The 24,307-nt window shown below is 37.4% G+C and overlaps 1 protein-coding gene across 14 annotated transcripts in view; it reads right to left on the bottom strand.

Moving 5' to 3' along the window:
• UNC79 (unc-79 homolog (C. elegans)) overlaps positions 1-24,307 on the bottom strand; it is a 262,072-nt gene that overhangs the window by 197,442 nt on the left and 40,323 nt on the right. For 10 of the 14 annotated variants that reach the window (XM_021099643.1, XM_021099634.1, XM_021099632.1 and 7 more), the window contains 3 exons: positions 17,213-17,517; positions 13,307-13,477; positions 4,246-4,338 (listed from right to left, as the gene is read on the bottom strand). The exons of 1 other annotated variant lie outside the window; for it this stretch is intronic. In XM_021099643.1, the coding sequence (XP_020955302.1) occupies positions 4,246-4,338; positions 13,307-13,477; positions 17,213-17,459 (511 nt within the window). In that variant the 5' untranslated portion in view covers positions 17,460-17,517. Of the gene's footprint in view, positions 1-4,245; positions 4,339-13,306; positions 13,478-17,212; positions 17,518-19,014; positions 19,033-24,307 lie in introns of all 14 variants that reach the window. 3 more of the 14 variants (XM_021099642.1, XM_021099639.1, XM_021099637.1) reach the window with 2 other exon arrangements.

The following is a 24,307-nucleotide window of genomic DNA, read 5'->3' as shown; positions in this document are numbered from 1 at the left end:
ATTCTATGCTCTCTCATAAACAATATCACACTGATATACAATACCTCAGAGATGGTGTAAGTTCCTTTCCAGACCACAGTAATAAAGCAAAAAATTGCAATCATGTGAATCACACAAGCTTTTTGGTTTTCCAAAGCATATAATAGCTATGTTTGCACCATATCATAATCTGTTAAGTGTGCAATATCATTATATCCAAAAAATTCACATTCATCAATTTAAAAATATTTCATTGCTAAAAAATGCTAACCATCAGAGTTCCCATCGTGGCTCAGTGGTTAACGAATCTGACTAGGAACCATGAGGTTGCAGGTTCGATCCCTGCCCTTGCTCAGTGGGTTAAGGATCCAGCATTGCTCTGAGCTGTGGTATAGGTTGCAGACGCGGCTCGGATCCCACGTTGCTGTGGCTCCAGCATAGGCCGGTGGCTACAGCTCCAGATTAGACCCCTAGCCTGGGAACCTCCATATGCCGCGGGAGCAGCACTAGAAAAGGCAAAAAGACAAAAAAAAAAAAAAAAATGCTAACCATCATCTGACAATCCAGGGTTTCCACAAAACTTCAATTTGTAAAGAACAGTTATCTGTGAAGTGCAATTGAGCAAAGTGCACCAAAAGGAAGTTTGTTCAACCTCAGTCACCATCCATATCCAATTTAGTGAATATCCCTGGACACTTACATGAGGGCTCAAAGTCCATTACTTCTATCCCAAAACTCAGTTCTGAATTCAAGACACATAACTTCCTAATTACTATTAACTTCTTTTTTTCTGAAGAAAGATGATTTGTTTGCGTTTTTGTATTATGGCCGTGTAGAATTATTACTGAGGCTGTATGTGGTTTCCCTCCAGTTTTATTGACATATAATTGACATACAACACTGTATTAGTCTAAGGTATATCATCTCCTCTCAAATGTCTCAGAGACACCTTAACATACATGTCCAAAGTAGACCCCATGATCTTCCCTTAGAAGCCTGGTCATTTTCTTCCATTGTCTTCTTTCTCAGTGAATAGAACCACTGAGCACCTGGTTATGGAGCCAAAACCCCACCACATCCAGTATGTCACCAAGCTCTATCAATTCTACTTCCTAAATAGCTCTCAGATGTGTCCACTTTTCTCAGCTTCAATCAACCCTGACTTTCACATGGCCAGACAAATGCAATGACCTCCTCATGGGTCAATCTGTATCTACTCTGGCTCCTTTTTAATCCAATGTCAACAGCAGCTAGGGTGACACACACACAACCACTCAAAGTCCTTCAGTGTTTTTCCATAGACTTGAGATAAACACAGGACTCCCAAACAGAGCTCACAACATCCTGCAGGTTCTGGCCCCCCGAATTCCACAGTATCGTCTCACACCAGGCGGCCCTCACTCTGTGCTCCAGCTACACTGACCTTTCAGTCCCACCTGCTTGCCAGGCTCCCTTCTAATACATGAGATTCCTCTACCTGGAAATCTCCACCCCTTCGCAGGCCTTGTTAATGTAACTCATCTATCAGTCCTCAGACCAAAGGTTATGTTCCCAGAAAAGCACTCCCTGACCTCTTCCATAAAAGAAAAATCCATCATAGAATCATGTTCATTTTTCAAAGCACTTGTCACAACTGGAATGTCTCCCTCCACCACATGATAAGCTTCACGAAGAGAGGGAAGAGGTCAGTTCTTTTGCTAATCATAGTGTTCCCCGTATCTGGCACATGGCAGATACTCAGTAACTGCCGAGTATGTAATTCCCTAGAATTAGAATTTTCTTAAGCCATGACTGAGTTCTCAAATGAAGTGCTTATGGATGTGTGTATATGTATAAATGAATCACTTTGTTGTACAGCAGAAATTATCACAACATTGTAAATCAACTATACTCCAATAAAACTTCCAAAAACGTGATTTATGTGAATATGCCTAATCTTCCCAATTAGACATAAGCTCCATAGCAAGTTGCATTTCAGGGTGGTTTTCACAACACATAGCACAGAGCCATGTACACAGGAGTTCCTCAGTGAATTCCTGGTACTCGATCAAGAACTGTGCTCTATCCAAACAGTTACAAGGACCAAACTGCCACTTGCTGTCTTCCTCAATAAAAGTTCAAAGGATATGGAGTTCCCATTGTGGCTCAGTGAACGGAACCTGACTAGTATCCATGAGGATGCAGGTTTGATCCCTGGCCTGGCTCAGTGGGTTAAGGATCCAGTGTTGCTGTGAGCTGTGCTGCAGGTTGCAGAAGAGGCTCAGATCCCATGTTGCTATGGCTGTGGCTTAGGCCGGTGGTTACAGCTCCAATTTGACCCCTCACCTGGGACTTCCATATACCACAGGTGCGGCCCTAAATTTTAAAAGTTCAAAAGAAAAGGGGGGGGCGGATTCCAGTTGTGACTCAGCAGGTTAAGAACCTGACTAGTATCCATGAGGAAGCAAGTTCTATCCCTGGCCTTGCTCAGTAGGTTAAGGATCCGGCCTTGCCGTGAGCTGTGGTGTAGGTCATAGACACGGTTCAGATCCTGAATTGCTGTGGCTGTGGTGTAGGCCAGCAGCTGTAGCTCCGATCCAGCCTCTAGCCTGGGAACCTCCATATGCCATGGGTTTGGCCCTAAAAGGCAAAAAATAAAAAATAAAATTAAAAATAAATAAATGAAAGTTCAAAGGATACTAATGTTTCACAGAGCCCCCTGGTGGACAACACCTCACTTCTTAACAGTTTCCCCCATCACAAGATTAATTTGAGGCCCCAAATATTATTCTTATCATAGAATAGCTGACTATAAATGTTCCCTCATGAATAAAGATTTACAAAGAATAGAAGTAACTCTAACCTATCACAGTGGTTTCCCAGTGAAATGTTCAACGCCAAGAAGACAAGGACAGACTGTAGAAATCCATGTTGGCTATTTATTGAGCAGTGTTTAAGATATGCCAAGTCGCTCTGCTAAGGAAGTACTTTATGCATACTTAGCTCATTAAATCCTCACAACAACATTTTAAGGTACTACAGGAAGAATTATTCCATTTTATAGATGAGGAAGCTTAGTCTTAGGGAAGTTAAGGAACTTGCTCAAGGTTATGCTAACGGGCGATTTGCTCTGAGCTCAAATGTTTGAACTCATATACCCCAAACCTAAAAGCACGTGATTCAACCAGACCTACTTTATTGCCTCCCAACCTAGAAATTAGGACCAAAGCCACATCATGAGACTTTAGTTAACTACTTAACTAACTGGATTCTAAATGAAGGGTTTTTTTCAGGACATAACATATAATAAACATAAGTGATATTATGATGGTCCCTTCAGCCAAAGTGAGATATGAGACATAATTTCCCCCAAAATATACATTGTAGATAAACTCATGTAATAAGAGATTTCATATTTAAAGGATGATACTCCAGACTAAGAAGATTAAGATTTTGAAATGAAAAAAATTGTTTTCCTCATCTTGAGTGAAAAACTCAATTATTATTCATGATGTGGAAGGTTGAAAACAGTACCACCAAATTTGTTCACTCTCCAAATGAAAATAAAAACTGAGTTCATATCTTGGCATGTGACTCCAACAGTCAGCCCCCTTTAGGTCAGTTTCCCAAAGTTCATCTGCAATTACCCTGATGAATGGAAACCAGAGTATATGAGATTAAACCTGTGCAACATTACTAGGAATCAAAGAAACGCAAGTCAAAACAAGACATTATTTTTCATCTGTCCATTTCTATACAAATATTATGATAATACTCAATGACAGGTTACAGTGTACTTTCATATGAAATTAGTAGGAATACTGAAATGTTTTTCAAGCCCTTCAACCCATCACGCCCTCTTTTATGAATTATTCTAAGGAAATAGTCAGAAAAGCAGTAAAAGATTTATGTGCAAGTATATGTATGTGGCAGAGTAGGAAATTCGCAAAATATTCACAGTGGTTGTCTTTAATTGTTAGAATTGTAGGTGATTTTTATATTTCTAATTGAATTATATCTATATACTTATATTCAAGCAATGTCCAGTCATTGTTCTAAAACTGCATTCTCAAACATTCTAAAAATATTCCTAACCAGCAAGATTACTGCTAATAGCAAAAGACAAAGGAAATTTATGTCAACTTGAAAGTCTGTTTTCTAACACATCTCCAGTTGTCTATTCACCAAGAGAAGTTCCTCTCACATGAGAATTTCTAGCTTGCTTATTTGATATCTTGTTTAATTATTGGTTTTAGAATTAGTAAAGTCACCCAAATTTCCACTTACCTGGATTGGATGTGTACTGCATTGCAATCATTAGCATGGATGATGCAGAGAGATTAACATGGGCAGGAACGCCTTCTCTCCTTGAGGAGCCCACTGAAACCAAAATTGTTTTGATTAGACACCATTTATATATATTCATATATATTTAGTTGTTACTTTGCATAGAGCACGAGAGCTGAGAAGAAACTTGAAAAACAATCCCAACTAAATCAATAGAAGTTTTGCATAAATAAAGCCACAGAATTTGTCCAGGCGTAGAGTAGTCATCATCAATGGCCAACATTGAGTGAGAATCTTCAAGAAGCAGGAATAATGCCAGAACGTAATGTAATGGCTTTATCAGAATTGTAATTATATGTGATCTCTGTTTCCAAGATGTTTATATCTAGGTGGAAAAGAGGAATCTTCCATGTACCAAATATAAACGCATGTTGAAGATTATCCCAATAAGAAAGCAACTAGAATTTTAAATGTATTAACTTGAAGAGATGGAGATGAAATCTTCTACTCATAATGGGTAATTTTTCATTTTGTTACAAATAACAAATTTTAAATTGTGTATTATAAAAATAGCATATTAATTTAAAATTATCTTCAGCTCTCACCAATCATTAAACTATTTTATTCAAACTTTCACATGTGATTTCATCATCAGCATCTTAACCACCAGGACAATTGCTTTTTTAGTTTTATAGAGCTTACCATCTTCACAACCACCTGAGTTGTTTGAAATATAACACTTTTTGAATCTTTGAATAATGCTGTTCCTGGACATTATACTCAACACAAAGCCAGTTGGTTTCTTCAAAATGCATCTTATAGCAGTATACTTGTGATCTCCATGTTCGAACCACTTACATACTGCTTTTAAGACATCTTTAAGTGGCTTGTTTATGATGACATCCAACACAGTTTTAAATTTCTTTCTCTTTCTTTTTTAACAGAGTATCTCAGGTAACCTCTATAAGTATTCAAAACTAGCGTTGATGGAGGTCATTCAGAGTAATACGTGGTCTCCAGAATACTTTTTATTCTTGACACAGTAACTGAGAGAGGGCCCACATAGGAGAAACTTTATAAGGACTCAAATGTAAAATGAATTCCTTTTCTTAGGATAATGGCAGAAATAGCAGAAACCTCTCCTTATAATTGGGCTCCTGTGGCAAATTGTCAAGAAAGCATGAACAGAACAGTATACAGTGAATATAACCACCTCAAAAAGTCAACTCTCAATTTCTAACACATAATGCAGGTCATCAATACAGACAAAAGAAAAAAAACCTGCTTTGTTTTAAAGCATTAAAGTACAATGAGTGGGAACAGTATCTCACCTACCACCAAAAAGAATAGGCACTGTATCATAAAACACATGTATAAAAGATGCATTAAAGCACTAACAAAAAGTCTGTCACATAATACGGAAGACCAAAAAAATTTTAATATGATTTTTTTACAAAAAAAACTTTGAGCACCACAACGAACAGTGGCCTTTATGATAGCGTTAAAGAAATAAACAAATAAAACATATCTCGAAGTTCCATACATCTGAGTTCACTTTTATTAATCCCTTGCTGTTGGGCTGTTGCTAACCTACCAAGCAGGTGATATTCAAGTACATAAAATCAGTTTGGCAATACAATACAAATAAGCAGTATTAATTATACAAAGGGGAGTTCCCATTGTGGCTCAGTGGAAATGAATCTGACTAGTATCCATGAGGATGCAAGTTCGGTCCCTGGACTCACTCAGTGGGTTAAGGATCCAGCACTGCCGTGAGCTGTGGTGTAAGTCACAGACATGCCTCGGATGCCACAATGCTGTGACTGTGGTGTAGGCCAGGGGCTACAGCTCTGATTAGACCCCTAGCCTGGGAACTTCCATATGCCGCAATCGAGGCCCTAAGAAGCAAAATAATTATAATATTATTATAAAAAGATGTGGGGATCAGTTCACTGCTCTTGGATGTTGAAGTTGATTAATTAGGAGTTCCCACTATGGCTTGGGGGTTAAGAATCGGCTAGTATCCATGAGGATGCAGATTTGATCCCTGGCCTTGCTCAGTGGGTTAAGAATCTGGCCTTGCCACAGCTGCAGTATAGGTCGCAGATGCAGCTCGGATCCAATGTTGCCGTGCTTTGGCGCAGTCTGACAGCTGCAGCTCCGACTAGACCCTAGCAGCCCAGGGAACTTCCATGTGACATGAGTGCAGCCCTAAAAAGACACACACACACACCAAGTTGATTAATCAAATGTGATTGATCAAGGATGAAAATCTTGGAGCCAAATCCTCAAGAACAAGACTCAATTGCTCTCAAACTGCAAACAAGGACCTTATTCAAATTCAGCTTCTGGGGACCACATCTAGAAAGGTCTAACTCAGTCGGTTTGGAAGCAGGAAAGCTACATGTTTAATAAGGACGTCAAGGGATTCTGACGCAAGCAGGCCTTGGAACTACATTTGAGAAGTACTACCAGAAGGATGAGAACAAGAAAGGAAATACTCGGAAAGGCATCCAGGTGTAGGAGGAATATTTGCATGCCCCTTGTGTTCTTTGTTTTTAAGGGGGAAAAAAGGCAAAAAGAAAGTGTAATCTTCAATATACTCAAGGAAAAATAATTATATGTATACCATATCTAATCCACTGGGGACAAGTGTTTTCACCTCTGTTTGAATTCATTTCAAACTTTAAATTATAGGTATTTCTAAAAATGAAAACTACTATTAAGGGAGGCTGAGAATCATTGTGCCTAAAGGCCTTTAAAAATGGGAGAGATGCCCAAATGTCCAGGATGATTTAAATGCAGTTTATTTGCAGAACAGCCCAAATGGCTCGGTGACATTTGAATGTCCCTCCTACCCCTACAAATCCCCGCTTTCCCTCAAGGATGGTCAGCCACAAAGCCAAGAGTGTTCCCCTGGCTCAAACCCTCAGAAACTGGCTCCGATACCTCTATAAACAGACGCTGCCTTGCAATTTCTTAGCCTCCTAACAGACTGAACAAAATCACCACAATTCTAACATAATAAACATGCAGAGGCACACATCATTTACTGAATCTTGTTAAAAAGGCATGAAGTAAACAGATGTGCAGCTTGTCCCCATGAGCGCGTCTAAGGCCAAAGACACACACAATGGAAGGAAGCAGAGAATTAATCAAAATAAGAAAATGTTACGTTTAGTATTGTGCTCAGGAAATACAATTAAGTTTTAAAACCTATCCCCTGATCCTCCCAGCACCACCAAAACAGCCATTACCGCCATTCCCTCCCTCTTCAAACAATAACAATTCCTTAATCTGTTCCTGCGTTTTATAATTCCTGATGTGCTACTGTGTGTATGCTATGTGCTATCTTACACGATTCTCATCCCCAAAGAAAAGTATACAGGAAAAGCCATTTTATAAAAGAGAAATGAAGTTTTGCATAAGAACACCACCCTAATTATCGCGACTACAGCCTAAGTCACCTGACTTCATAGCTAATGCTCTAGTCACTTATTCCTCCATGGAGTATTTTTTTCATTATCTCCTATGTACCAGGCATTGTTCTAAGCCCTGGAGACACAGCCACAAACAAGAGAGGCAGTCTTTGTCCTTATGGAGCTTAAATGCCAGAGCTGTGCTGTCCAATATGGTAGCCACATGTGACTTTGTTTTTGGTCTTTTTGCTATTTCTTTGGGCCGCTCCTGCGGCATATGGAGGTTCCCAGGCTAGGAGTCGAATCAGAGCTGTAGCCACCGGCCTACACCACAGCCACAGCAACGCGGGATCCGAGCCGCGTCTGCAACCTACACCACAGCTCATGGCAACGCCGGATCCTTAACCCACTGAGCAAGGGCAGGGACCGAACCCGCAACCTCATGGTTCCTAGTTGGATTTGTTAACCACTGCGCCACGACGGGAACTCCCACATGTGACTATTTAAATTTAAACTAAAAGTAAACTAAATTAAAAATTCAGTTCCTCTCTCTCACTAGATACATTTCAAGCACTCAGCTGCCACATGTGGCTAGTGGCTACTCTGTTGGCTTTTATTACATTTCCATCACTGCAGAAGGTTCTGTGGACAGCACTACTCTAGAGGAACAGGCAAACAAATACCTGTGAAGAAATATAAAGCAGGGCAAGGGGCCAGGTAGAGAGCAGCAGGTCTTGTTCTAGCTTGAGGTTAAGGAAAGGCCTCTGGGAGGATGTGATACTTGAGCTGAGACCTGAAGAGAGTGAGGAAGCAAATCATGTGACCATTTTTAAGAAGGGCTTTTGAGACAGAGAGGGAAAGCCTGGAGAAAAAGCAAAAGCTCGGTGCCTTTATGAAACTGCAGAAAGGCCAATGTGGACCGAGCAGAGTGAGCATTAGCAGAGGCAGTGATAAAGTAGTGAGGTAGGCAGGGGCCAGATCACAAAGCAGAGGGCTTTGTGGGCCATGGAAGGATATTGAATTTGATTTGCAGGAGGGATGGGAAGCTACTAGACAGTTTTGAAGAAGGAAGTGACGTGATCAGGTCCACATACTTGGAGGATAGCTCTGGTTTTTTGATGAAGAGCAGGCTGTAGGAGGGTTAAGAGTAGAAGCAAGGGAGTTCCTATTGGGACTCAGTTGGTTAAGAACCCAACATAGTCTCTGTGAGGATGTGGGTGTGATACCTGGCCTCAGTGGATTAAGGATCCAATATTGCCACAAGCTGCAGCGTAGGTCACAGATGCAGCTCAGACCTGGTGTTCCAGTGGCTGTGGTACTCTGATTCAACCCCTAATCTGGGAACTTCCATATGCCTCAGATGCAGCCTTTAGAAAAAAAAGAGAGAGAGAGGCTAGAAGCAGGGGGACCATCTCAGAAGCTATTGGACTGGTTCAGAGAAGAGACAGTGGTAAGAAGTAGTCTGAATTGAAATACATTTAAATAGCCCCTCTAGCCTAATACTTTTTTAAGGGGTAAAAGTAAAGGAATCATTTAGGAAGAAGAAAAACATTCTGATGCCAATTCTGCCATATGACAGAACTATTTCCTGTGCTTTGCCAAACTGTACTGCCTGGATTAGCAAGTGGCCTCTGTGAAAGCAGAGGTAATTGCGTTCCATGAGATAGGGTTTGAGTTTAAGATGCCTATGTGTCAGAGGGTCATATCAGTTCCACATAAAGGGACTAAGACACAATGACCCTGAAGTCTGTGCAGCACTAAAATATGTGCAAGGATAGGAGATTAATGAAAAGTCTTAGAGACAGGATTGCCCATCAACACTGCAGAGGTGTTCTGTCTGGTTTTATGAGATCAAAATCTATTATAACACTTACTGTTGTTACACAATACACTATAGGTGGAAAAAGTCCCAAGCCCCAGCAAACGGCCCCCTATTTCAAGCAATATTTAAGACGACAAAATTTCAGGCCAACACGTGATTTTGAGCAGAATATTGGAATTAGTTGCAATGGGATTTGACACATCTGGCATTTGACTTTGTGTTTGGTCTGTTGTTATGCAGTGGCATAACATCCGACCAATATTCCAAGGCTGTTCCCAGATGTTAGCTCATGGTCTTCACAAAAAATTTTGGATGTAGACAGGGGAAGTTCTGATTATTCACAAATTTACAATTAAAGAAACTAAAATTCGATAAGGTTAGGAGATTTGCCAAATAGTCAAGGGACTATAATTCAACCCTTCTGAATTCCTATTCTAAAACATTTCCCCCAACTCAAAAATAAAGCTCGTAAAAGATGGTAAGATCTACTTTATAGAAACAATCATTAGCTGATAAAACAGATTTTATGTATAAAAGATTATTTAAATATCATCAATATGTTCTGTTGGTGTTTTACTGACTTTATTATATTTACTTATTAGTTTTTAGAAGATCATAGAACATAATACACATCCTCTGTAGCAGTAAAACAAAAAATGATACAGGTCCAATGGTTTGGAAGGTCAATTAAATCATATCATTGCTTTTAATTCATTGTAAAGATCTAAATGAACTTTTTTCCCTGAGGGTGACTTCTGAGGAAATTTAAGTTGGAAAAGAAACTAGATGAGACTGCATAGTTCAGGATACCAAGATACCACTAGAAGAATCTTTCACCGATTTAATTGTTTGGCTTTATTATTTTCTTTAAAATAATGTAGCCTATATCAATTAATCTCCATTTAAAACTTGCTTTTTTGCTTCTCTGCCAAAGTATCAACTTCGCAACATCCATATTTCAATTTGGTCCACAAATCACAGAACTTTTGTGGAAAGAGAGAGGTTTCCACGGTGAAATGCAAACGACTTTTTCAATTCTTAGTAACTCCTTTAATATATATTTATAAACAAAGTCTATTGCACACATTCAGAATTAAAAAAAAGTGTATCTTAATATGTATACAAGCAAGGAATTAATAAGAAAGGTTATGTCAAAGGAAATTTTTATAATAAATTGAAGTTTGCTCTGCAGCACCTTGAAGGAGTTATTTAAAATAAAAGTGCAGCACTTGGTTTATTGACAAAAATGACATAAAGGTCATAACTGATATAGATGCAGGGCTCTTAAACTGAAGGAACTGAAATACTTCATTAGGTCCCCTCTCAAAGCTCAGAACTTCACCTTCTAGGTCCTTAACAATATAATCATTTAACATCTGAAAAACTGTCTAGGTTTTACATCTGACCTTGGAAATATCATATCAAAGAGGTAAAACATTTTCGTCTTAAAGGTTTTATCGAGTACTCAGAAAATGCAACATCCTTTGCCCTAACATCTCCGGCCTGAAATAAAACTATTCTAAAAGTTAAATGCTCCCCTCTTGTTTTGGTCAGAATTTCTATGCACTGAAACAACTTCCAAAAATAAAAGCAACGTGGATGCAAGCAACAGACACACATTTCCACATCAATTCAGTTTGAGATGACTAATCTGTAACTCAATTCCCTCCATCTTTGGATCTGTGTCTTTTTATCTACTTTGTGAAGGAACAAGTAGGGAGGAAAAAAAGAAGAAGAAAAAAAACCCACCTGAATCGTTTAATAGAATTTGACTTTAAAGGTTAGTACCACAATTTATTTTCAAAGATTTAAACATGATAACAACTGAACCATCTCTCTGGTGATGAGAAATGAGAAAGTCAGAACTAGGACTAAAACCAGAGCAACAAAATAAATGAAACAAATCAGCATTTGCATCAGAGAAAGATGTGCCGCTCACATAAAATAAGATTGATGTTATTTAACCTAGAATTATTACGCCAAAAATAACCTTAGAGATGGGACATTTTTTTCCAAATCTCTCCTTTACAGTTTTTTTAAAAGTGGAGTCCTAGAGACAGAAGGGACTTGTCCATACCTTTAAACAAACACCAAGCTACTCTACTAATGAACATTGAAATTCACACAAATTTTGTAAATTCAATTTAGCATTTTGTTCTCCTCAGTTGCCAAGGTTCGTACATTTAAATAAGATTCCAGGGTGACTATCAGGCATGTTTTGGGGTCTGTTTCTAATTAAGTAGAAATTAATAACCAAGAGTGAAGAAAAAAATTTGCCAGCTGTCACATGCTTGGTCACTCTTAAGTATAACTTCAGAGACCTGATATACACACCACCCCTCCCAAAATTATTAAACGTATTTCTAAGAAGGAAGGATATAGTAAATTAGACTCATTAGAAAGATGCACCCTCACCTGCTATTCTTAAAAAAAATTCCAATGCCTAAGTTTAGCAGTTAACATACTTATTTAAAAAATATGACTATACAAATCTGAGGCGGTATCCATTAACAAGTCCTTGTCAGCAAGATTATATAGAACCAAGAAAGAGAAAAGGCAAATATTCTATTATTTGAACATTATAATCGGTCTGATGGTTTTTCTAATCATTATATAATTTAGACAGAAGTCAGACTCTGTTTAAAAGACATGAAAATTACAATCCCATTGCTAAAATTAAACTCAATTATAAAATACATAAATGTAGCTCAGAGGTACATATTTTTACACTGTTATTACAGAGCGATGACTTTAATAAAACATAAGTACATAACGTTAAAATGGTGAAAATGATCCCTATGAATTGAATGTGACCAATAGTTATTATTACAGAACGAGTCAAGGGAAGGAAAGAAGTAAACTAACACTTATTGAACACTAGGCATTTTGCTACCACCCTACCAGTGTTCCAGTTAATCATCTCAATTATCACAACAACCTTATGAGGCAGCTATATATCATTATTCTTATACTACAGGTAAGAAACTGAAAGCTTAGGTAACTTGCCTAAGGTCACACAGCTAGTTGGTTTCAGAGCTATGACTTAAATCTAGATTCGTTTGACCTCTAAACCCATAATCTTTTCAAATTATTCACTGAAATGCAGATTAATTATCCATGTCTTAAAAAAAAAAAAAGCTTTAGAAGGATTTTTATCATTAAAAAAAAGCTTTTTTTCTCTCTCTGTTAACATGTCTGGAAAGCCTGCAGAATTAAGTTTATAAAAGTGAAAAAGAATTCAAATCAGTTGCATGTTTATAACAGTACCTTGCACATTAGTTGCAAGCTTTAGCTTTTTGCAAAGTGTTTTCATAAATTTTGACTCATTTCATCATCAGAACACCCTTGTGAGGAACCATTCTGGAGATGAAGTTTCAACTATGTGAGCAGCCCAACAGCCCACAGCAGATGACAGACAGAACTGATTCTATCCATTGCTCTTTCCGTCACATCCTATTCCCTTCAGATGCAGAAGGTAAGAACTTCTACTTAGCTTTTGCATCTGAGGCAACACTTCTCCAAACCTTTTTTTTTCTAAGAAAAAAAAGCACTATAATTTATAGGTAGGAAACATACACAGTGTCTTGACATATTCTCTCTTCCTATCCTAGAAGATCAAACTATATGAATAAAACAATCCTAAGGTATAACTGTCTTTCTTTTCTTTTTCACCATAACAATCATGCTGAAATGACTAAATTTAATCAAAGCACATGTATATAGCAAGTGATTCCTTTATAATCCTGGAATCTACAGCCTAAGACAGCAAAAGCAATTTCCATTCATACAACACATAAAAATAATCTAAGACTGAACTTACGTATAGCCATTGGTAGAAAAGATGTGCTAAGATATTCAATAATATCCTTGTGCAGAAACGGAGGGAAGGTAGCTAAGGTGGATATCATTGTGTAGGGCAAAGTACTCAGAATATCATCATTGAGAAAGGGGAGCAAACACGTAGTTGTATAAAATATTGACTGTCCAAGATCTACAAAACAAAAGCAAGTAATCAGTCACTGAATATTCCGCCATTTAACCAAAAAAAAGGCTAATTTTACATCTTAAGTTTCTAAGAACTGGTTTATATTATAAGTGACCATCACCCCCTGCCTATTAAGAGTTCTGAAACATACTGCTCTGTATAGTACATACACAGTATTTAACAAATGACTACATTAAGAAATACAAATACAGTGGCTCTTTTACAATATGGGCCTGAACTGAATGGGTCCACTTACACATTGATTTTTTTTCAATAAATATGGTACCTGTGTCTTCAATGTGCATATATATATATATATATATATATATTTTTTTTTTTTTTAGGTTTGCACCCATGGCATATGGAAGTTCCCAGGCTAGGGGTCAAATCGGAGCTACAGCCTACACCACATGCCAGATCCGAGCCAAGACTGAGACCTACACCACAGCTCATGGTAACACCAGATCTTTAACTCACTGAGTGAGGCCTGGGATCAAACCCACATCCTCATGGATCCTAGTTGGGTTTGTTAACCGCTGAGCCACGAAGGGAACTCTCACTGTGCATATCTTTAAATCTGGGGGAAAGGTGGTGCTTGATTAGAGATCATAATATGTGGAATCAAAAGAACTAGGGTTTGAGTCCTGATTCCACCCAAACTGTTTCAGGTCCCTGCTCTTGGATGAGTCATTCATCAATTCCTTTGTGTCTGAGGCAGATAGAGCAGCAGAGATTGCAGATTTTTGACTATATTGGAAGGGGGGTTAGTGCCATTAATCCCCCGAGTTGTTCAAGAGTCAATCATATCTATGACATGAGCTTTTCCTCAACTCTTTATCCATCTTCAGTAATATTTGGTATTCATATTACTCCTTGATTTCATAAATTAAAAGCACTTTCCACGTAATAAGGAATCCAAAAATCCCTCCAGCATTCTTACCTCCATTACATTTTACACAGATAACTGTGGCACAAAGATGTTAAATTATTTTCCCATAGGAAGTTTTAGAAAAGTCAAGGACAGGACAGGAAATAAAACGAGGCTATTTCTGTTCCATCAACCAAACAATCTTCCTACATCTGGAGTCTTGGGCAATGAGGTAATCTGCATCTTCCAGCACAGTGGCAGATTTGGCATGCATCAAAGAAAGGAAACGGTAAACTGATACTGGGTGACCCTGTGCGTTTGGTTATCACTTATCGCGGAAGGCTGTGCCACCTAATAATAATCTTTCTAACAACATTTTAAAACGGGATAGGAACAGTACCTACCTCACTTCATTAGAAGGATTGTTAGGAGGTTTAAATGAGAAGAAAAAACATAAAATGCTTAACATAGCACAAAATGTGTGCTCCATAAATAATTGCCATTATTATGATTATTAATACTGTTACTATTATCACCAGCACAAGGAGTAAAAAATAGAGGACATTCAAAAACACCGTAACTATTTAGCTTTAGAATGCATGTAGACCAAATCCCATCACATTAAATGTATCTCTCAATATCTCTGGACCTCCCAAGTGCACAGCGCATCAGCCAAGACTTGGCAATGAAGACTTGGATCATTTTTATACCCATTACAAAAGAAAATTATTATACTTGTTTGTTTCATAGATTTACTTTCTTAGTGCTTTTTTGACGTCTGATGTTAATTTCTGTTTATCATTAGAATTAATGTGGCACCTCAGCCAGCACATCAACTGAGAGCAGAGAATGTGTGACCACACTGTACACTGGGGAGAGAGGGTCAGTCAACCTCGAGCTCAAATTGATGAAATGGGAAATTCCCAGGTGTTTTACTAAGAACTGACTGAGGCTGTGCATAAAAAGACTTCTCAGCTGCATTTTCACCTAATTACAGAACACTGGCACTGAAATATTTTTCATATGAGGAAACTGAAGTCTTGGAGAAGGGAAGCGGTGGCCCAAGTTCACCTGAGAGTTAATAACTAAACTGCAACAAAAATGCTGTTCTGTTGGGTACACCACACTGCCCCACGAGAGGACAGTCTCGAGCCCCTAATGCAGTGGTTCTGAAAATCAGTGTATGGAAGAATCACCTGGAAAACTGGTTAAGAAGTCGGATCCTCAGGACCCACCCCTTGGTCATTCTTATTCAGAAGTTCCAGCTTGGGAACCAGAACCCTATGTTCCAAATACCTTTAGAAACCCTGATGTTGTTCAGATCACACTTAGTGAAACAGTGTTGTACTGTTTTTGAACCTCCAAGGGATGATCTAGTGAGTTTTCCCTATCTCCTAAGCTCTGTTATGCTAAGAGGAGAGGGGAAAGTCACAAAATTGCTATGGGTGTAAAAGTAAAAAAAAAAAAATCACCTCCCACCCCAAAATTGTCACTATTTACACATTAACTGCAGTTAAATGGGCTGTGAGTCACCACACGGAATCCTTTTATCTGAAGCAAGGGGCCCTAACAATGAGGCCAGTAGTCACAAAGGAAAAGCACTGCAAGCTCACCACCACAGTAAGCTCTGGCAACCTCACATTTATAGAATCGTTTCCTTTAAGGTCTTAGCTGGGATAGGATCACAATAAAAGTGACTAGGCTTAAAACAGCTACAAAATTGAAATATAAGCAAACTCACAAGTTTCTACGCTTTTTTATATTCACTGTAACACAGAATTGTAAAGATAAGAATAAACAAATTAATAATTATCGTTTCATTTTTATAAAAGTATATTTAAAAAAAATTTTTAAGTTAGGAACACATCTTACTAAATAAACCATTAAGCAGTCTCTTAATTAGTCATAATTAAAAGGAAAAGTAGCCCCCCTCCACCCATCCATTTCCCAAATTCCAATTTTCCTGTACAGTAAAACTTTAGTTATCAAACATGGACCAAATTATCAATGCTTTAAAATTAAAACAACTGATGTATTAAAAGCTCATTTTCTGCAAAAATCCCTTTTCTTATTGTATGGTTTTTCATTTCATTCTCCCAAATATAATACTTAATACATAAGCAGTGGATATTATCATGCTCCTTTTTATGGGTTAGAATAGTTTAGAAAACATGCAAGATAATGAAATCTACAAAAGACACAGAGTAGGACGGGGAATAGGTAAGAAAAGAAGCACGCGCTTGGGCTTCTGTCATAAAACACCACTAATACAATATAACATATGCCGTACATGGCATATCTATACTATACATGGCGCCATACACTGTACCACTTGGCCAACACTTTGTAATAACTACTGATTGTTAGTTAAACTTGAAAGAGTTCTTAGATATGTCTTCTTATCTAACCTCCTGAGTTTCAAGACAGGAAAAATGAGTCTCAAAGAGATTCTGTGATTTGCTCCCCCAAATCACAGAATTAATCAGTGGATTTGAGCTGCTCTTTAAGCTCCGCCTCTTACATTTTTCTTTGGGGGAGCAGATTTTTAAAACTTAACCCCCAAACATGATTTCCACCAGACTCTCCATGATAAGCAGATCAGGAGAGAATCGGTAAGTTCCTTTTATAATCTTCTTCCTTTCTAAGCCCATTCCCCCCAATGCAGACCACTGGATAATATCCCTCTGACCGCAATACAGCAAAAAAAAAAAAAAAAAAAAAAAAAAGATAGGAAGGGAAACACCATAATTAAGTTTCAGTATAAGAAAGACTTTAGCCACACAAAGACCTTCAAGCAATTTATTACAGTAACCACAGTCTCCAGCATCCATAACATACATGTACATTTTCAAAGATTTCGATTAAATGCTTACCATGTTGGCCATGCTGTAGTAAAGGAACTAGATCCAGGAGAGTCACCAAAGTCACGTAGAGGCCTTGATAGTCCAAAGAAGGGTAGTCTGACAAGTGAGCATCACGACTTTGCAGGCCACGTTCAGAGGGAGCATCTCGCAGGACGCTGTAAAGGAGGGAGCGAGTAACAGTAGGGTTGATGGAACTGACCTGCGGTCTTAGAGATGGGGTGAGTGGGAATGGCACAGGAAAAAGACACATGGTCATGGGCACTGTCAAATTGGAGGCATCTTGGTTTTCCTTCTTCCCTGTGCGGGACAAAATGCTGTTGGGGGGACAAAGAAAAAAAAGAGACAACAAAGACACAAAGAACAGCACATTACATTGAAATGACACTCTAAAACAAATAATAAAACACCAGATACATCCCACATAAGATGCAATTGCCACACCAGCAGCATCTACAAATCTAATATGGGTCGCATAGCTTCATGCTCAGAGGTACCAATAATGTTAAGGTTCCTTTTGTGGAAGTGTGGAAGTTGCATTGCATCTCATGTGTTATCTGGTTAGTAAGGAGCAAAAATATAAAAATGCATGTTTCAGTGCCAAACCCATGTTTTACAGTTTATCGATTTGATAAACGAGAGGTTTCCTGGAGGGAAAAATGATGGCTTTTCTAATGAGTTAGGGCTTTTATTCCCAATTAAAAGGAGCTTTCCAAGCAAAGGAAATTTTTAGCAAGACTGTTTCAATCAGGTAAATAAAAACTTGCAAAATATAGGTATGGCACTTGCAGAAACATGTTTTAGCAAAGAATAAACATGTGTGTTTATTAAGAAAGTCTTAAAAATCACATGTTTATTGCATCAAAATAATGTCTATATGTATATTATGATACTGTTTCATGACATTCTGTCAGTATCATTTGAGATAATGAAGTTTAAACAGGCATATGAATTTAGAAATAATACATATTTCTAAAATGTTAGCTAAACTACATTGGAAAAGCTAAAAATAATATAGAGTAGATGGTCCATAGCATATGTTTGTGAACTAATGATAATGGTTATTTATGTTTGTTTTTAAAATTTTGCATGTTGGGGAGGAAAGATTTTATTTTATGAATACAAACAGTGGCTTATTAAATAGTTACCTTCAATATTCTAAAAACTAAGCAAGCAGTATCTGTCATATAGCTGCACATCATACAATAAAATCTCATACATTACTGCCGCTACTTACGTTATTATTCAACAAAACTCACTAAAAACTAAAGGAAAGATAATTTACAAAGTTAAAAAAAAGTTTAATGGGAATAAAAATAAACCCTTAAAAATGAGTTGGCTTTCTTTTAGCATTAATTTTTAAATAAAAACCTTTTAGTAAAAGTGCTAAAGCAGAAAAGTCATTAATTTAAAAATAGAAGAAATGACTGCTTAGCCAAATGTTTAGGTTATTTAAATTAGGTTATACTATTTAATCATTAAAGACAAGAGCTATACATTATAATGATAATATCTGCTGCACTTACTAAGTGCTTTTATATAGAACATTTCTACGTTAATCAAGAGATAACAATTTATAAATGCTTCATTACATGAAATAATCTTATTTTACACTTATTCTCTGTGCATCAAACATTACTAATTCTTAGTTAATGATACTACATTTACAATTTTACAGTGGTGTGAATAATTGGTTAGTGTCAAGCATGCTTGCTATTTCAAATTTACATTTATTTTTATTTACTCAGTGCAAAATATGTTACAATGTAAGAAAAATGACTACATGCTTTTTATTTTCCATGTGCCTAATTTACCTCGATTTCCTTTGTCTTCTGTTACCCAATGTCCAGGGAAAAACAATTAATAATAATAAAAATAATTTCAGAATAGTTATATCATAATTCTTAGCAATAAATAACTTAAGATTTAGTGTAATTTTTTTCTATGTTTAGAGGGATTTAATTTACCTTTTTGTGTGTGTGATGTATTTAACTTTGTAAGCTTATACTTTACAATGGGATAATATCAACATTCCAGTTACCCCTGCCTACCTATATTATAAATACCATCAGATTTTCCATCAGACTTTATGTTTTCCTTGTAGAACTCAATTACTCCTAAATTACCACCTTTAAATATTATAGTCTTGATAAGCCCACTCACCAAAAATCTGTTTTAATCCTGTGGGATTTTACCCATTGAAAATCCCTTTAGAATTGGATGTAAGTCAGAAATATTATTTCCCAAACTTCAGCCCTAAGTTAGCCTACTACCGGCATCCTTCCTAAAGTACAAGGCGTGGCATAGAAACACAACATTCTGCCTTAGAGAATAAAATTAGTTGTATAGCATACATTAATGCTTTCCTTTAAGTACTTTGCTCTCTTTAAACTTTTTCTTGGTAGGGGAAATATAGCACTTTTTTTTTTTTTTTCAAATACACATTAGTATTTTTCCAAAGTTTGATGTAATTTAACAAACACTAGTCATATCAACTTTGGAGCCTCTCCATTGATATTTTTCCCTTCCTGTTTATGCAGGGCTCATGAAAGAGAGCCACACTTCATATGTGCAGGGAGGGAAGAATGTCCGCACTACATCAGTAAACTTCTCTCTCACTGTCTTTAGATTTAGTAAGTAGGTGAGGTTGAGGAAAAAAAATGGCTGAAGATGAATTATCCATGAAACCAGTTATCAATTACCATTCATGTTTCAATGTAAGGAAATGTTTTCATTTGTGGAATAACTTAAGAAGGGCTCATGAATAAATGTACAATGCATTGTGATTTCATGATGTTTTGTGAAGTTTATTCAGGAAAAAAAAACTTATTTCCCCAACCAAACTGTCTCACTTGGGAATGATAAAGCCATCTTCCCCATCTGAGATTCTTTCCCAGAGGTCTGTATACCCAACCAAAAAGAATATTAAGAATGCCCTGCTCAGAAGAGTTTGGCCCAGCAAACAATTTTCACCTTTCCTCTTTACTCCTGAGATTCTCTTTATCAAGGTTTTAGTACAACATCAAGAGAAACCAAGAGAAGAACTCTGTGGGTATGGGGAAAGATAAGAAGTTGCCCTGAGGTATTTATGGCACCAAAAATTCCTATGTCAAATAAACTTTCTGTAGGACTATGAATTTTGACATTTGAATTGGATCTATGAACTACACAAAATTTACTTGATCATGCTATGTTCTAAAGCTACTCTGTGGACTACAAATAAACCATTTGAAGGTCTGTATCATTTTTCTAAGCCATTAGGAATTACAATTCAATTAAGATTATTGAACTGAGGCTGGAATCACTTTTAAAAACATATTAAACAATCTCCAAAGATTTAACACAAAGTAGCTTTCTCCCCCTCTAGAAAAAAAAAAAGTTTTTAAAAATTGTATATGCTAGTAGCTCGAATGGCACCAGAAGAGGGATATGGGGGGAGGAATTGCAAAAGAACGTTTGCAATAAGAAGACTAGAAGGAAGCCCTTAAATATTCTGCTAGGTAAAAGGCAAGATCCTTACAGAAGACCTTAGATGCTTAAAATACAGTCCCAGAATGCTTCTAAAGTAAAAATGGAAAGATTCCTCTGTAGCCACAAGGAGGATCAAACCAGATGATCTTCATCGTCACTTCTAATGCTAAAAGCAAATAAAAAACTAAACTGAAGCTGTGTGTAAACTCTATGTCCATTGCCACGCTTAGATCCCTACTAAGTTAAAATGAGTACAACTCAGCACTCGGACAAAATCTTACCCAGCACCCCAGGTCACTGGTAGATTAGTAATTCTCTAGAAGAGTTCCTGTGATGGATGAAATCTGGACTAAGGTCAATTCAACCATTTCCTTGTAAGGACTAAACACTGCTCTAGGCTCCAGAGCTAGCAAGCTGAGTAACACAGCGGACTTGCCTTCTGCTAACCTAGAGTCTGGGAAACTTCCATGAACTCTAATATGAGTCCGACTATGCACTAAGTGGACCTATTAGATATTCAACTGCTGATATAGTCAATTATGGTCTCTGTATTTCCCTGCACATAATCTCTCCTCTCCTATGGATTAAATTAATTGAATTCAAACACCTATCCTTTGAAAATATGTACAAAACTCTACTGAAATCAGTGAGAGTTGTGCACATGCACGTATACCAAAGGATTATTACTCTAAAAATGAAATTATGACTTAAATGATGCTGCTGAACTTCATGTTATGTGGGGGTTCCCGTCGCGGTGCAGTGGTTAACAAATCCGACTAGGAACCATGAGGTTGCGGGTTTGATCCCTGGCCTTGCTCAGTGGGTTAGGGATCCGGCGTTGCTGTGAGCTTTGGTGTAGGTCACAGACACAGCTCAGATCCCACATTGCTGTGGCTGTGGTGTATGTAGGCTGGTGGCTACAGTTCCAATTAGACCCCTAGCCTGGGAACCTCCATATGCCGTGCGTGCAGCCCTAGAAAAGACAAAAAAAAAAAAAAAAAAAAAAAAAAAAGAACTTCATGTTATGTATTTTAACCAAAATAATAATTTTAACTTCATTGAGAATACCCAAATAGAAAGACAGGGGATTACTCTGAGAATTCATCTTTAATGCTTTCATGTTTCTTTCCAAGAACCTGAATTCTGAAAACAATAAGTGCTTCTGAATGTATATAATAAATTATATAAAATGCAAAAGACACCATCTTGTCTGTAAGTAGAAAATACTACTGTCAATAATCTTGGACACCAAATACTTAGACCATCTTATTTGTCTTGAACTTTCTAATAGCATAAGCAATATAAAGAACCATAAATGATTATTATGGATATATAAACCAACAGTGAAAATGATCATAATTTGGTCTAATACATAGGACAATAATTGAAAGTTCTGTATTACTGGAATTATTAGAAAGTAGACAAAGAGATGAAAAAAATTTTAAACTGTGGCAGATAAAGAGAAGAAAGAAAATGCATTGAATTTAGTCCAAGAGTTGAACCTGTAGGTATTAAGTCCAACCAGTGACATGTTACAATCCTCAGTGTTTTCTTTCTTCCTTCTACTTGATGTGTGTGTGTTACATAGGCTGTCGACTCTGCTCTGACCTGCTAGCCACAACAAATTGCTGAGTGGGAAATAGAGCTAAAACATCTGAGAATTGAAATGCTATCCACATTGCCTCAGGTAAAGCTCAAGTGAACTCCTAAAAGGATGGTAAATCTTTACGCTAAGCATTTATTTTCCTCCCTTAGTTTCAAAGAAAGCCAAAACTACACTCTATGGACTCATACAGATGCCAGCATTGTCAAAGGCCAAACCAAGTTTTTACTAAAAGAAGGGCCCCTTAATATAATAACTAGCAATAGTAAGAAGACGCAGCATAGCCTAACTGTTCAGAGTGTGTCCTGTGGATAGGAATACCAAGGTCAAATTCTGGTTCCAATCATCACCAGACTCCCAACTTTGAGCAACTCATGTAACCACTCTGTGCTTTAATTTCATCATGTGTAAAATGGATATAATAGAATACTTATTTCATAGATTTATGAAGAAGGGTTAAATGATACCTGTAAAATGCTTAAAACAGTGCTTGACATATAATTACTATTATGTATTATAATATAACATTGCTATTATAATTATAACTACTATAGTACTGTTTTAGTAGGAGTTGTTGATGTGGTCTCCCTTTGAAAATCGACTCAACTCAATTGCCTAGAATCTTTTCCAAGAGCCACTTGAATAAACTACTTTAACACCAGTTTCCCCATTAAAAAGCCATCACCCATGATCATACTCTAATGATCCACTGCTCAAGAAAATGGAATCCTCATGTCTTGCAAACATGACTTCAGTATCCCAAATTTCTTAACATTTTCGCACCATGACTAAGACCTAAGCAGCAAGTTTCAAAGCACCAACTAGGATGTCATAGCTTCTTTGCAAATGGAATTCAGAATTCCCTTCCTACTGAAAAGTGTCTCTCACTTAGAGAGCTTTCAGAATTTGTGATAAAGAAAATTTCCCATTGAGAACCCTGACCTCAAAGACAAAAGGAGAATTCAAGAGAACAGTCTGGAACGCCTTGGTTCTGTGAAAATTGAGCGAATTATTCCACTGCCATTGGAAAAGCAGAGAAATGCCCTGTAATGAGGTCCTAAACTTACTAAGCAAGTATGAAATCTATGAATCTGATAAACAGAATCCCTTTAACATAGAACAGGGACACTCAGGGGGCTAAAGAAGAATATTTCAAAGAATAAGAACACAGAGATACCAGGACTGAATTCTAGGAGCTGACTTGACCTAATGAGGCTTCTTTCTACAAAGCATTCGGTCTGCCCAGGGCAAAGCCTTAGACTGCTGGTGACTCCAGGGCCACTACAGTCATTCTGAGGCAGTGTTCTTTCCCTAACACCTATCTTACAAATCTTTTGCTGTTACATCGCTGAAAGAAACGTGTTTTGAAAATCAGACGTGGAGCGGGGAGATCGTGGTAATGGGAGAGACCAAGCCTTAGAATTTAATGGAAAGTGAACCGGTGCTCTCACTTCGATGTTATTTCCCCAACAACTGAGTCTTTACTAGAAAGCCTCACCTTTGCCTGCTTATTTTCCCTAATGAGAACTGTGAGGCAAGTAGGTCCCTCCTATCTCTACCTCATAGTCAAAGCAGACAGTATAAAAAGAGCCGCTGAGATTTTGTTTGATGTTCTCAACAGAATTTCCATATCGATTGTAAAGCATATTGAACACTTGAAGTGTTACACAGATTAAAACCAATTGCTATTGTCATAAATTACACTTCAAGAAATAGGAACTATTACTGATGAACTTAAAATGCTGCATAATTCTGATTTTTTTTCTGGCTGTACCGGCAACATACTGAAGTTTCTGGGCCAGGAACTGAACCCACACCACAGCCGTGATGCCAGATCCTTAACCACTAGGCCACTAGGGAACTCCATAGTCTGAGTGTTTCCTGTTCTTAATTTAAGCAATGCAGGTTCTCTTAACTCTGCTCTATATTAGTGCCAAACACATAACTGTTATCACTATCTAAACCTCTTGAAAAGATGTTCAACTGAGCAAAGCAGGCAGTAGCCATTTTTATCAGTTAGGCCTCTGATCTTA

Source organism: Sus scrofa, chromosome 7, assembly GCF_000003025.6.
Source record: "Sus scrofa isolate TJ Tabasco breed Duroc chromosome 7, Sscrofa11.1, whole genome shotgun sequence".
Classification (NCBI taxonomy): Eukaryota; Metazoa; Chordata; class Mammalia; order Artiodactyla; family Suidae; genus Sus; species Sus scrofa.
This window is presented reverse-complemented; position numbering and strand designations above follow the sequence as displayed.